The sequence below is a fragment of the Myotis davidii genome, unplaced genomic scaffold (genome assembly GCF_000327345.1).
Source record: "Myotis davidii unplaced genomic scaffold, ASM32734v1 scaffold1383, whole genome shotgun sequence".
Classification (NCBI taxonomy): Eukaryota; Metazoa; Chordata; class Mammalia; order Chiroptera; family Vespertilionidae; genus Myotis; species Myotis davidii.
In genome coordinates this window covers 480,367-493,636 of record NW_006295083.1, presented here as the reverse complement: position 1 = coordinate 493,636, position 13,270 = coordinate 480,367, and the positions used below count along the sequence as shown (strand labels likewise).

At 43.0% G+C, this 13,270-nt stretch overlaps 1 protein-coding gene across 1 annotated transcript in view; it reads left to right on the top strand.

Moving 5' to 3' along the window:
- Positions 1–13,270, top strand: part of TMEM164 (transmembrane protein 164) — a 218,859-nt gene that overhangs the window by 172,724 nt on the left and 32,865 nt on the right. The window contains exon 4 of the mRNA XM_006769695.2: positions 11,115–11,193. Coding sequence (XP_006769758.1) covers positions 11,115–11,193 — 79 coding nt within the window. The remainder of the gene's footprint in view (positions 1–11,114; positions 11,194–13,270) is intronic.

Sequence of the window (13,270 nt, the reverse complement as noted above, 5' to 3'; positions counted from 1 at the left end):
GTTTTGGATGTTCTTGGTCTCTCTGACCCAGCTGCAGTTTGTTAGGTAATTTTAGATTGCAAAGGGCCAGGCCATTCATATGCAAAAGCCTCTGAGCACAGCTTGGGTGGGGCTGGGTCTCAGGGAATCAACAGGGCGGAGCAAGAAACTATGGCTGATCCTCAGCCCTGCCCTAAGAGCCCCTGGGTCTCAGTGTCCCGTGATAATCGCTGCAAGCACCTCTGAGAGAAAGCCGCCCTTGAGTTCCGCCTGCTGCCAGACAGTCCAGTTTCTCCCCATATGAGTCTGGCTCCCCAGAGACTCTCCCGGAACTGGAGTTCAGAGCAGTCTGGAGCTTGTGTCTCCCTCCCAATAGAAAATTTTTGTCTTTTAGTTGTAGTTTTGAAGTGGTTGTGCCAGGCAGCAATTGCAGGTGTTTATCTATGCCGCCATCTTGATTTCTCTCCAGCTTCTTTTCTTGTAACCCACCTTTCCCAATCTGCTTCCTTGACTGTAGGCCCCAACTTAGGGAGAAGCCCCTAAATCTCACCATCTACCTAGGCATAACCACTATTCAATCAATTACTTAGAACTGGTGGTTCAACTTTCTTACCATCTCTCAAAAGTGCCTGTCTTCTCTTCTCTTGCTGCCTCTGCCTTAAGTTTGATTTAGGCATTGCTATTTCCAGTCTCTAACTGGTGTTCCTGCTTCTAATAGCATCCCATGAACCCAGCCACCAGCAGGAACTCTACACAACTGTACATCATACAGGACTCTCCCTGACTTTCAAAGAAAAATCAAACCAAATTGAATACCTTATCTACAGGTATTTCATAATTTTTGTTACATAGATATTATCCCTTTATCTCAGTGATTCCCAAAGTGGGCGCTACCACCCCCTGGTGGGCGCTGCAACGATACAGGGGCCAGTGATGGCCACAGGTGCATTTGTTTTAACTTTTTTTGTATTACCTTTCTATTCTGAGTTCAATAAATAGTTTCATAGTTTCAAACTTCAATGTTTCTAATTTACACCTTTCTTTACTATATTTTACGAAAAAGGTAGAAACATTAATACATATATCTTTCTGTTTAATTGCTATTAAAATTTTAAAAAATTAATTTCCAGGGGGCGCTGAGTAATATTTTTTCTGGAAAGGAGGCGGTAAGCCAAATAAGTTTGGGAACCACTGCTTTATCTATTAGCCTCCTCAGCTAGACTATGAACTCTTGTAGGGCAGGGACTGTGTCTTCATTATTGCAGTATACCCAGAGCCACGTACATTACCTGACATTTAGTCATGTCTCAATAAGTGTTATTTTTTACTAATTAGATGAGAATAAGAATAGAATTGTCGTGGGTGAGAAGAGGAGAGCAGTGTTGAAATTCCTTTGATGAATAAAGAAGTCTCCAGGGATAAACTCGCCTAGAGATGGGCCAAAAGAATGGATTGATTTGGCAAGCTAAAGTTATCCTAGTAGTCATCTGATAAGTATACTGATATGTGTCTTAGAGCTGTGGGGCAGCCACAGCTGCCACTATCACTTGCTGGAGGTTCTTGCTAAGGCAGAATGATGAAGTGAAAAGACCACCTGCTTTTCACTAAAGGATATCTGGTACTACTTCTTATTGGCTGCGATTGAAATCCTGGCTTTACTACTTAGTGACTGATTGATGTTAAAGATGAGGATGATTATAACAGCCAAAATTTTTTGAATACATATTATATGCCAGCACTGTGCCATGCATAATATCACCCAATTTTGCCACAGCTTGATGTAGTAGGTACTATTATCGTTTCCAATTTACAAATGAGCCAACTGAAGTAGAGGAAGATTAAGCGACTTGCCCAAAGGTTCATAGCAACTAAATGGTGGAGCTAGAATTTCAATCTTGGTAGCCTGACTCTAGGCTAGAGATATCCATTTGGGAGTCATCAGTATATAGATGGCAGTTAGAGCCAGGAACCTGGATAAGATTATCTAGTGAATGAGAGTAGATAGAAAAGAGAGCCAAGGAATAGGCTCTGGTCTATTCCTCCAATATTTAAAGGTGAGGGACATAAGGAAGATTCAGCAAAGGAGATTGAGAATGGGAGTCATTGAGGTAGAGGAAGAACAGAGAGTGATAACCTGGATGCCCAGTGCAGAACGTGTTTTAGGGATGAGAGAATTACCAACTGAATCAGATGCTGCTGCTGAGTCAACTAAGAAGAGACCTGAAATAGACACCATGGCATGGGGATAAAAAATGTGCAGCTACTTAAAATTCATACAAAGATGCCATAGGGGCTAGCTTCCATTCTCATTACTCATTGGTATTAGGAACATGAAGGTCATTGGTAACCCCAGTAGGAGCAATTTAAGGAGAGTGGTGGCCATGAAAATTTGATTAGCGTGGATGGAAGGATAACTTATAGAAGAGGAAATGATGGCAATGAGGAGAGACCACCCTTTTGAGGAGTTTTGCTATAAAGGGAAGTAGAGATATGGGGGAAAACTAGAGGGAATGTGGGCTCAAGAATATTTGTCTTTAAATGAAAAATACTGTAACATGTTTTTGTTGTTGTTGTTTGTTTGTTTGTTTGTTTGTTTTCTGATAGGAATGATCCAGTGGGGAAAAAGGGACAATTGCAGGTGTGATGTTCAGTTGGCGGCAAAGGATAGGATCTAGTGCACAAATGGGAGGGCTAGCCTTAGCTAACAGTATGGGTGGTCTCTGCATAGCAGCAGAAGAAAATGCAGCTGTAGGGGATGGGTTCAGAGAGGAAGGCAATGTCATGCTGGGAGCTTGTGCGTGTTCTCTTACAAGTGCTCCTCCCCTCCCCACCAATGAAATAGGAAGCCATATCACCAGCTGAGGAGGAGGATAGGCAAAGGTTCTAGGAGAGAGGAGAGGGAATGGACTTGGGAATGCAATTGGATCATGGGGTCAAATTAAGGGCCCACTCAAAATTTGCAATTATGAATTTAAAGTGTTAAAAGCATCACTTTATATTTTTCTTCAGCCATGCTTACTTGCATGATATGAGGACATGAAGGTAGAGAGTTGGATTTAACCAGAAATGTGGTTTATTTTTGGGAAAGGGAGAGAGGGTGTCCAGGGAGTGATGGGTAAACATAGAAATAAGTACATGAGGTTGGTGAGGGGCAGTAAAAAGGTTTTAGGATGGACAGACTATAGTTACCAATAAAATTGAAAGATTGTTAGAGTTGGAATATGAGGGGGAGTAAGTTGGATAGATAGGAAGTGGTGGTTGGAGAGTGGGATACACGACAGAGTTTATGTAGAGATCCTGGGTATTAGTAATGACAGATATGGCAATGGGAATAAAGGGCTGAGATAAGATGGAGATGAGATTTCAAGAGGAATGGCGACCATGGCATTGAGAGATCAGAGTATTGCTAAATATTGGAAACACAGGAATTTTGATAAAGGTGTGTCAGAAGGGAGTGGCAGGGATGCCAGAGTTAAAGTCTTCAAGGACTGAAGGGGAATACACATAGAGAGGGTTCATAGATGACTGTAACAAGAAGAGTAGTGGGTGGTCAAGTCTAATGTCATGATATTCACTTGAGTGCTTAGAAAGGAGGCAGAGAGAATGGTCTGGAAAAGACACAATTTAGAAGCAGCAGTGAGGAACAAAGAGGATACTGCCCCTCCTCCCCCGACCCCATCAAGTGATATGGAAGGAAAATCACCCACAACTTGAGAAGGTTGTAGGGATAGCAATGTCATTGGGGGAGAGCAGGTTTTTGTTAAAGCAAGAAGGTGAGGGGTCGCTCAGAGAAGAGTATGCTTATCATTTATCATTGGGTTCCAGAAGATAGAGTTCAGGTGTTGGGCAGGGCGTCTTAGGCTTTGTATGGTGATTGAAGTAACCAGGGATGTAGGGCTAGAGTAGTGGTCGGCAAACTGCGGCTCTTTGGCCCCTTGAGTGTGGCCCTTCCACAAAATACCGATTTCTGTGCATGGGCCACGAAGTTTCAATCACACTGTATGTGCGCGCCCACACGTGGTATTTTGTGGAAGAGCCACACTCAAGGGGCCAAAGAGCCGCACATGTGGCTTGCGAGCCGCAGTTTGCCCACCAGTGGGCTAGAGGAAGGAGGTCAGGATCTTGCCTTGGACAGGGTCCATGCACCTAATGTTTTAGGCAGCCTGAGTCTAAAAATGATGTTGACTTGGATGTGAGAAGGAAGTTAATGACTTGTGCAGCTTAAAATCTTTTTATTGCTTTTGACTTTCAATCCCAGTGATGTAAGACTTTTGGTCTAAAGCTTTGGGAATCCTCCAGCTGAAAAGGAACCAGGATATGTACATTACAGTGGAGTTCCAGATGTGAGGTCTGTAGGTTAGAAATTAATTAGCCAAGTGGAACTACTTTTGGAGGAAGTATGACATTTTGCAGATAGTGTTTGCAAAATGGGGAAAAGAGGGTGGGGAGGCTCCATGAGAAAGTTCCTGGGACTTGGCCTGGATTCAGTGTTTAGTAAAGAAAATTGCCTTTTTTTCTTCTTCATTGCCGAATATCCTTTACCATCCCTGCCCTGCCTCAGTTTCCTTATCTGTCAAATGGGGGTGATCATAGTTCCTGCTTCACAGGAAACTTGTAATAATTAAATGAGACAACACAGGTAAAAGTATTTAACACAGTACATATACATAAGTACTTAATAAATATTTTTATTGAATGACTAGTGGTAGGTTCTTGCTCCTAGTCAGCCCCTTCTTCCTGCCACTTGTGTGTTTTTTCTTATGTCACCCCCCTCCCCTTCTCTGTCATTTCTTTCCTTTCCTCTTCCTATATTCCTACACTACCTCCTTTGCCTGTATCCTCTTTTTCCTCCCTGGCCCTGAATGTCAGTGGTAACTATACTCAGTTTAACACTCTCTGTGGCATTCCAAGGTAGGGAACTCTTGGAAGGAATAGGGGGTGAAGCAGCCCTCAGAGGAAGGACACTGCTGATGGGGGCAATCTCCTGGCCACCCAGCTGAGGTTTTTGCCTGAAGTGTCTGCATAGCCTCAGTGGGCTGGTGACAGGAAGCTGAATTGCAGGCCAAGCTGGGCCACTCTGATGTGGGGTTGGGGCCACAGTGGGGCAGAATAGGCTGTGAAGGTGAGGGTCAAAAGTGAATAGGGAGAGATTGGGCCCAGTCCCCATGTGGAGGGACAGTGAGGATAAGTACTAATTTTGCTACTGCTAATGTACTGCCATTACCACCCCTATTAATCATAACAGCTCCTATCCACTGTGCATCTCCTGGATATCAGGCCTTTTTTATGGCGGGGGGGGGTGGGGGTGGGTGGGGGGTGGGTGTAGATGGAGGGATCCACATGGGGCAGCAGAATATAATCTACACACTCTAGAGCCAGACTGCCTGGATTTAAAACTTGATTCTGTTACCAAATGAGTCATGTGCTCTCCAGTAAATTATTTAACTTCTCTATGTTTCAGTTTCTCATCTCTAAAATGGTGATAATTGTAACAATATAGTAAGTCCCCACTTATCATCATCAGTGGGTTCTGTGACTTTAAGCAAAATGACATAACAAAACTAATTTTATCACAGGCAATTTATATAAACAAGAGTTAAGTTCCTACAGCATGTCATTAAATTTTTGACAAAATGTTGAAGAAAACAACATTATTTGAAGACCTGCTGCACAGTTGTTATAAGGTTTCGATGGGTTAATAGCAAAGTGCTTATGATAGTTACTGGCACATAATAAGTACTATATAAATGTTTGTTATGTTAAAAAAATTAGAAATCGTACAACAACCTTTGTTTTTTGTTAATCCTTACCCAAGGATATTTTTTTCCATTGATTTTTAGAGAGAGTGGAAGGGAAGAAGGAAGGGAGGAAGGGAGGGAGGGAGAGGGAGAGGAAGGAGAGAGAGAGGGCTAGAGGGAAACATCGATGTGAGAGAGACACATCAATCAGTTGTCTCCAGCACTCCTCCCATGGGGGCCAGGAATCAAATCTGCAACCCAGATATGTGCCCTTGACTGGAAATCAAACACACAACCCTTTGGTGCATGGGTTGATGCTCTAACCACTGAGAAACAGCAGCCAGTGCACAACAATCTTTTAACAGCAGTTATTTTCATTTCACTGGGGTGGAGAGGTTAAGCGACTTGCCTGAAACCACAGGGCTATTAAGTCGCAGAATCAAATTGTAGAACACAGATTTGACAAGACTCCAAAGTCCTTGCTTGCAGCCATGGTGCAAAACTGGACATGCAGGTGGGCAGTTTGCTTCCTAGTAAGGCTGTCAGGACCTAGAAGTAAGCAGGCACTGTGAGCCCAGTGGGGTAAATAGAGTCTGAGAGGCCATCAGAGGTACTGTTTGACGATCTGGCTGGGACCAGGGGCTACTAGCCGTTGGCCTGGTTCTCTGCTCCACTGCTGTAGGAGAGTAGCCTGGGTTCCCAGGCCCTTTTCCGGAAGAGGTCAAGTCCCTGAAGTACCTGAAAAGTCAGATGACAGCCAGAGCACTGAGCCTTCCTGGGTCCTTTCCTCCTTGCCTATTTTCTGGGTGACCACCGTCAAGTCAGTTAACCCTTTTGCATCTCAGTTTCCTCACCTGTCAAATGCAGATAATGATACTTTATCCCCCAACTTCATGGGGTTTTTGAGAGGATTGAGTCAATGGTGGATGTGAAAACATTAGAAAAGGCATGAAACAGTACTAAAATTTAAGTTAGTAGCATGATCCAAGACCACATTACTATGAGGAAGCCTAACTACCTCTTGCTTGTGATGCCCATTGTCACACCCCATGATTTTTTTCCCAGCTATTCAGGCATGGTCTGCAGAGTTGCTTGCAACCTCATCTCTTTTTGTGGGATTTTACATTTTCCTCTGAGAACATAAAATAATAGTTGAGCATCAGCTGGATCCATAGGAAATTTTCCTTCTGCGTGGGTTTTTATTTTCAAGAACCAGAGCCAGTGTCTGTCCAGGGTCCACAGTTGTCCCAAATCCCACTCTGGGAGTTCTGCCATCTGCCATCTGCCATCGCACAAGGCAGGCATGGGCTCCCAGGCCGGGAGAGCCCATAAATGCCTCCTCTTATTAGTACATAGCCTTGCTTCTGTGCCTGTTCTGTAGGGAACAAGGAGGCAGCTGACCTTCCCCTGGGTGTCCTTATTTCTCTGGGCTTCCCCTTGGTGTGTGTGTGTGTGTGTGTGTGTGTGTGTGTGTGTGTGTGTGTGTGTGTGTGTGTGTGTGTACACTCATGCGCACACTGGCGGCTGTGTAAGCCTGAAGGCTTGGCCTCTTGCCAGCTGCTGGAATTGAGTTACTCACCCAGCCATTTTCATTCTCCACTCGCTACCAGGGTATACAGCATGGTGCTCATGCCAACTTGAAACTGTGCTCTGCCTTGGTAATCCAGAGCTTCCATTTGGGGAGAGAGAGATGGGAAACAGGAGTGAATGTGTGGGCGTGTTAGATGGAGGGAGGTTGGAGACTTTTTTGGCAATGTATGACAAAAAATATTGGCCCAATTGCTTGGTCTTCACCCAAAAGTAGGACTAACTCTGGACTGACCCCAAAAATCCAGTGGGAAAATTAGTTCTTCTTGGATCTAGACCACATTGGATCTAGCAATCATTTTTTTTTCCATTCGGAAATTAGGAATAATAAATTCTATTCCATATGTTCTTCATGTCAACTGATAAATAAGCTTTTAAATAGTTCACCAGCTACTCACCTGGAACAGGAGGTGAAATAACATTGTCTTTCTTCCAGTATATTCTGCAGAATACTGAGTGTTATTTGTAAAAAGGCACTGGCTAACTAAGTTTGGGAAACAATGTATAAACAATTGTAATTGTAGAGACCATCCAGGTCTTTCATATACCACTAATATACATGGTGAGTCTTCAAAAGAATATATTGTATGGAATATTTCTTACCCTTTTAACCAACTTTCATTATCTTTTAAAAAAATCTTTTTTATTTTTAATTACATTTGACATACAATATTAGTTTCAGGTGTTCATCCCAGTGATTAGACATTACATAATTTACTAAGTGATCATCCCAATAAATCTTGTACCCATCTGACACTACACATAGTTATATTATTGACTATATTCCCTATGTTGTATATTACATCCCCATAACTATTCTGTAACAGCCAATTTATACTTCTTAATCCCTTCAACTTTTTCACTCATCCTCTAACCCAGCCGTGGGCAAACTACGGCCCGCCGGCCACATCCGGCCTGTTTGAAATGAATGAAACTAAAAAAAAAAAAGACTGTACCCTTTTATGTAATGACCATTTTGTTGTTCATATTTTTTATCTTTTCTCCCTCTTATTCTTAAAGAAGACCCTTTAACATTTCTTGTAATACTGGTTTGATGGTGACAAACTCCTTTAGCTTTTTCATGTCTGGGAAGCACTTTATCTGTCCTTGATTCTAAATGATAGCTTTGCTGGGTAGAGCAATCTTGGTTGTAGGACCTTGCTTTTCATGACTTTGAATATTTCTTGCTAATCCCTTGTGGCCTGCAAAGTTTCTGCTGAGAAATCAATTGACAGTCTTATGGGAGCTCTTTTGTAGGTAACTAATTGCTTTTTTCTTGCTGCTTTTAAGATTCTTTGTCTTTAATATTTTGCATTTTAATTATGATGTGTCTTGATGTGGAACTCTTTGGGTTCATGTTGTTTGGGACTTTCTGTGCTTCCTAGACTTGAATGTCCATTTCCTTCACCAAGTTAGAGAAGTTTTCTGTCATCATTTTTTCAAGTAGGTTTTCAATTTCTTGCTCTCTCTCTTCTTCTTTCAGCACCCCCATGTTGTGAATGTTGGTATGCTTGAAGTTGTCCCAGAGGCTCCTTACACTATTCTCATTTTTTAAAATATATTTTCTTTTCCTATTCTGATTGTATATTTTATGCTTTTTTTATCTTACAAATCACTTATTTTATCCTCTGCTTTATCTACTCTACTGTTTATTCCCTATAATGCAGTGGTTCTCAACCTGTGGGTTGTGACCCCTTTGAGGGTCGAACGACCCTTTCACAGGGGTTGCCTAAATACATCTTGCATATCATATATTTACATTACAATTCATAACAGTAGCAAAATTACAGTTATGAAATAGCAACGAAAATAATTTTATGGTTGGGGGTCACCACAACATGAGGAACTGTATTAAAGGGTCGCGGCATTAGGAAGGTTGAGAACCACTGCTATAATGTATTCTTCATTATCCTATATAATAAAAGCCTAATATGCTAAGTGTCTGTTCATCCATTTGGCTGTTCAACCAGTCAAAGCGTAATATGCTAATGATATGCTAAGGCCGCTCACCTGCTCGCTATGATGTGCCCTAACCACCAGGGGTCAGACAGTTGACTGGTTGACCAGTTGCTATGATGTGCACTGACCACCAGGGGGCAGATGCTCTGAATGGTAGGTTAGCTGGCTTAAGCCCCGCTGGGAGCAGGCCTAAGCCATCAGTCAGACACCCCCAAAGGGTTCCAGGACTGTGAGAGGGTGCAGGCCAGGCTGAGTGACCCCCTCCCCCATGGAGTACATGAATTTCATGCACAGGGCCTCTAGTAGTTACTATATCCTTCATTTATGACTGGTTCTTTTTTGTGGCTTCTATTTCTTTTTTCATGCTATTGAAGTTCTCACTAAGTTCCTTGAGCATCCTTATAAGCAGTTTTGAACTCTGTATCTGGTCATTAGCTTGCCTTAGTTCTTTTTCTGGAGATTTCTTATGTTCTTTCATTTCGGACCTGTTTATGTTTCTCTATATTTTGGCTGCTTCCCAGTTTTAGTTTCTATATATTATTTAGAGCTGCTATGTCTCCTAGAATTGGTAGAGTGGCCTTGTGTAGTAGGTGTCCTGTAGGGCCCAGTGGCACAGCTTCCCCAGTCACTTGAGCTGGGCACTCCAGGTGTGCACAGTCTTGTTGTAGTTGAGCCTTGATTGCTTTGGCACATCACATCACTGGGAGGGATTGACTCCCATGCTGACCAGCCGTGACTACATCAGAGGAGCTGCTATGCAGGATTCAACCCTAACAGGACTAACAGGGTCTTTGGTGCTCACTGAGTATGGCTCTTGATTGTGTCACTCATGGAGGTGGTGGGGTTTTAATCCAGTTTGGTATGAATCTGTCCATTGGGTACACTGGCTCTGGGGTCTTCTGGGAGGTGCAAGGTCAGCCACTGCCTGTGCGCAGCTTGGAGCCACCTGGTACAGGCTACAGAGTGTTCTGCAGATTGTTGCTACTTGTGCTTGGCTTGGAAGTGCCAAGGAGAGACCATGCTGTGAACCAGTGCCAGGCTTCCAATAGTGCTAGGCCTGGGTTTACTTAGCAAGATGTATAGCGTATGCAGAGGCCAGATGCATCTTGTTAGAGAGATTTAGGAAAGTTTGAAGTATGATGCAAGACAGGCTGTTCACATTGAAAAGCCACTGGAAACAACTCAAGTGAGCTCAAAGTTGGGTGGAGCAGAGCTTCAGGGAGTCACCAAGATGGGGCAAACAGTGTGTGCCAGGTTGACGGATACTCAGATATGGCACCTGCCTTTCAGCTCTATGGGGGTGAGTCTCAGAAAAGGAGCAATGGCCTCTGCCAGCACTTCTGTCTGGAAGAAAGCTGCCCACCCACCATCTCTCTCCCTGATGCCAGACAATTCAATTCCTCCCATATGTCCCTGATTCTGTTCAAGCTGCTGCCCCAGTACTGGAACTCAGAAGGAGAGAGTCCAAGTAAGTCTGTGTTTGGTCCCTTTAAGAAGAGCTTCCTGTGACTCCAGAGCCCTCCATCTCACTCAGCCACAATCCCCACTGGTTTTTACAGACAGAAGTTACGGGGTAACCAATTTTCTTAGTGGAACATTTTTCTAGTACCATTTCTGCAAAATACACATTGGAAGATACCAGCCTAGGTCATAGGCATATTCATTTCACTTGTTTTTTTGTTTGTTTGTTTTTTGTTGTTGTTTTTTTTGTCTGATTGTGAAGGGAGGTGAACTGGTGAAATGCATGGGTTTGCTAAGATGTGGCTTGTAAAGAGCAAGAGTGTTCAAGTTCAGAATCTGTGGAAATGTGTGCTTTCTGTTCTGAAACACCTCTCCCTCCTGTCCTTACAGCTCCCCTTTGAATTGGAGGTATATTACATTCAGCATGTTATGCTCTACGTGGTGCCCATCTACCTGCTTTGGAAAGGAGGTAAGGCCAGCAAAAACCACACCCCTGTGCCACCCCAACACTTTTATGCTCCCTTCTGTTTTGAGGTGTCATAACCTCTTGGCTGCCTACGAGGATCTTAAGGTGCTGTCTGGCTGGGTTTATGCAGCATGCTTTATGCCAGACAGTGGGAAATGGGCATGGATGGGGCCTGCAAAGAGTCTGGGGGCTTTTCAGAACCATCTTTTGTGGATGAGCTTGGTGCTGCTGACTGCCTGTGCCAGGCCTAGGCCTTGGGTTCTTTTTCTGTGGTTGTTTGGGTTTGCATGAAACTTCCCACACTCTGTCACTCACTTGTGCTTGTGCCTTCCCCTTGTCTTAGTGTGAGTATAGGGTGGAAGGAGAATAGGAAGCACCCAGTTCTTTTAAGAGACAGACCTTGTGCTCTTGCTCATTATATCCATCCTTTCAGAACCAAAGAAATACTGAAAGAGGCAAGAAGTCCAGAGACTGTTGGGTTATGGGATTGAGGAAAGAGGTGGGTGAAAGCAGTGACCTTCATGTAAAATAAATTATTGAAAACCTTCATTTGGTCATGAGGGTGAGACCACAACCTGGGAGAGGTGGCCTAGAATGGAAACTGTTTTGTAACCATGCAATGTCCCTTAAATTATCCCTTCTCTCTATTGTATAGTAGACAAAAGGGAAGGGTAGTTCCTATCCTTTATAGGCTAAGTATGAGAGCAGCTCTTTCTGTGTTCTTACCATCCTGTAAGGCCTACACCTGGAAGACATCCTCTTCTACTCTTAGCCACCAACCTCTTTATTTGTATTGTTGGGAGTTTTCTCAGAGATCAACCCTCCCTACCTTACCCCAGGCAGCAAGGGTTTCATTTATATTGCATTAAATATGATACAAGTCCACATGGGCCCTTGAGCTCAGTGAAAGATGGTTTGGAAGTGTGCTTCCTCTAACTCAGGAATCCTTAAGAACTTCTGGCATGATACAGCCTCAGGACCAGTCAATCTAGGGACATGTTGGAGGACGCACATTATTACTATGTCAGCTACTACCAGCCCAGATATTTGCCCCCTGTCCTTGGTTTCTCTCATTTGTGATTCATAGGAGTTATCTAAATACTAGTGGCCCGGTGCACAAATTTTTGCACATTGAAAGGAAATTAATTAGAAGAAATATTTTAATACTTGTAGCCCGGTGTACGAAATTTGTGCACATTAAAAGGGAATTAATTGCCCTAACCAGTTTGGCTCAGTGGATAGAGCATCGGCATGCGGACTCAAGGGGCCCAGGTTCGATTCCAGTTAAGGGCATGTACCTTGGTTGCGGGCACATCCCCAGTGGGGAGTGTGCAGGAGACAGCTAATCGATGTTTCTCTCTCATCGATGTTTCTAACTCTCTATCCCTCTCCCTTCCTCTTTGTAAAAAATCAATAAAATATATCTTTTAAAAAAAGGGAATCGATTTCTCTGGAAAATAACTGCCAAAGATGGATACAGTGCATATTAATGATCAAACACATATCCTTAGTAGAAACTTCAACAGCAATAGGCTGAGAGGAAGAGTTTTGTGCGGTTTTTTTAATGTGTGTTCTTTCAAAGACCCAAAACTCTTTCAGAGTGCTTGACTAATTTCCCTTGAAATGAAGTACTTAGAACTTTAACTTAACATCACATGCTCTTCAAACTCGAGAGAAAGCAACATATAACTGACCATGTGCAAAAACGGGTTCAGTTAGGAATATGCCTACTCTGTCTAGAGGTTGTCCTTGTGATTTATTAACAGTCATCACAAATGCTGACATCACCGGAAACCATCGTCAAATCAATTTAAATGGGAGGCCAGTGTCAGATGGGGACAAATTAATTCTCAGAATCAGAACAGCCTCTCCCTCTGCAGATCCTGTAAATACTTCAGCTTCGATAATGTTAGGTCGTACTCTTTTGATAATAAATCTGGTACCATTACAAAGACCCCATTTACTATTGAGATTTCTCAATAGCATGATGATTACACTCACTTTCAATTTTAATTTATGACATGGCATTCCCAAAGGAGTAATACTATTCAGAAATTCAATGTAGAAATTTTCCTTTGTT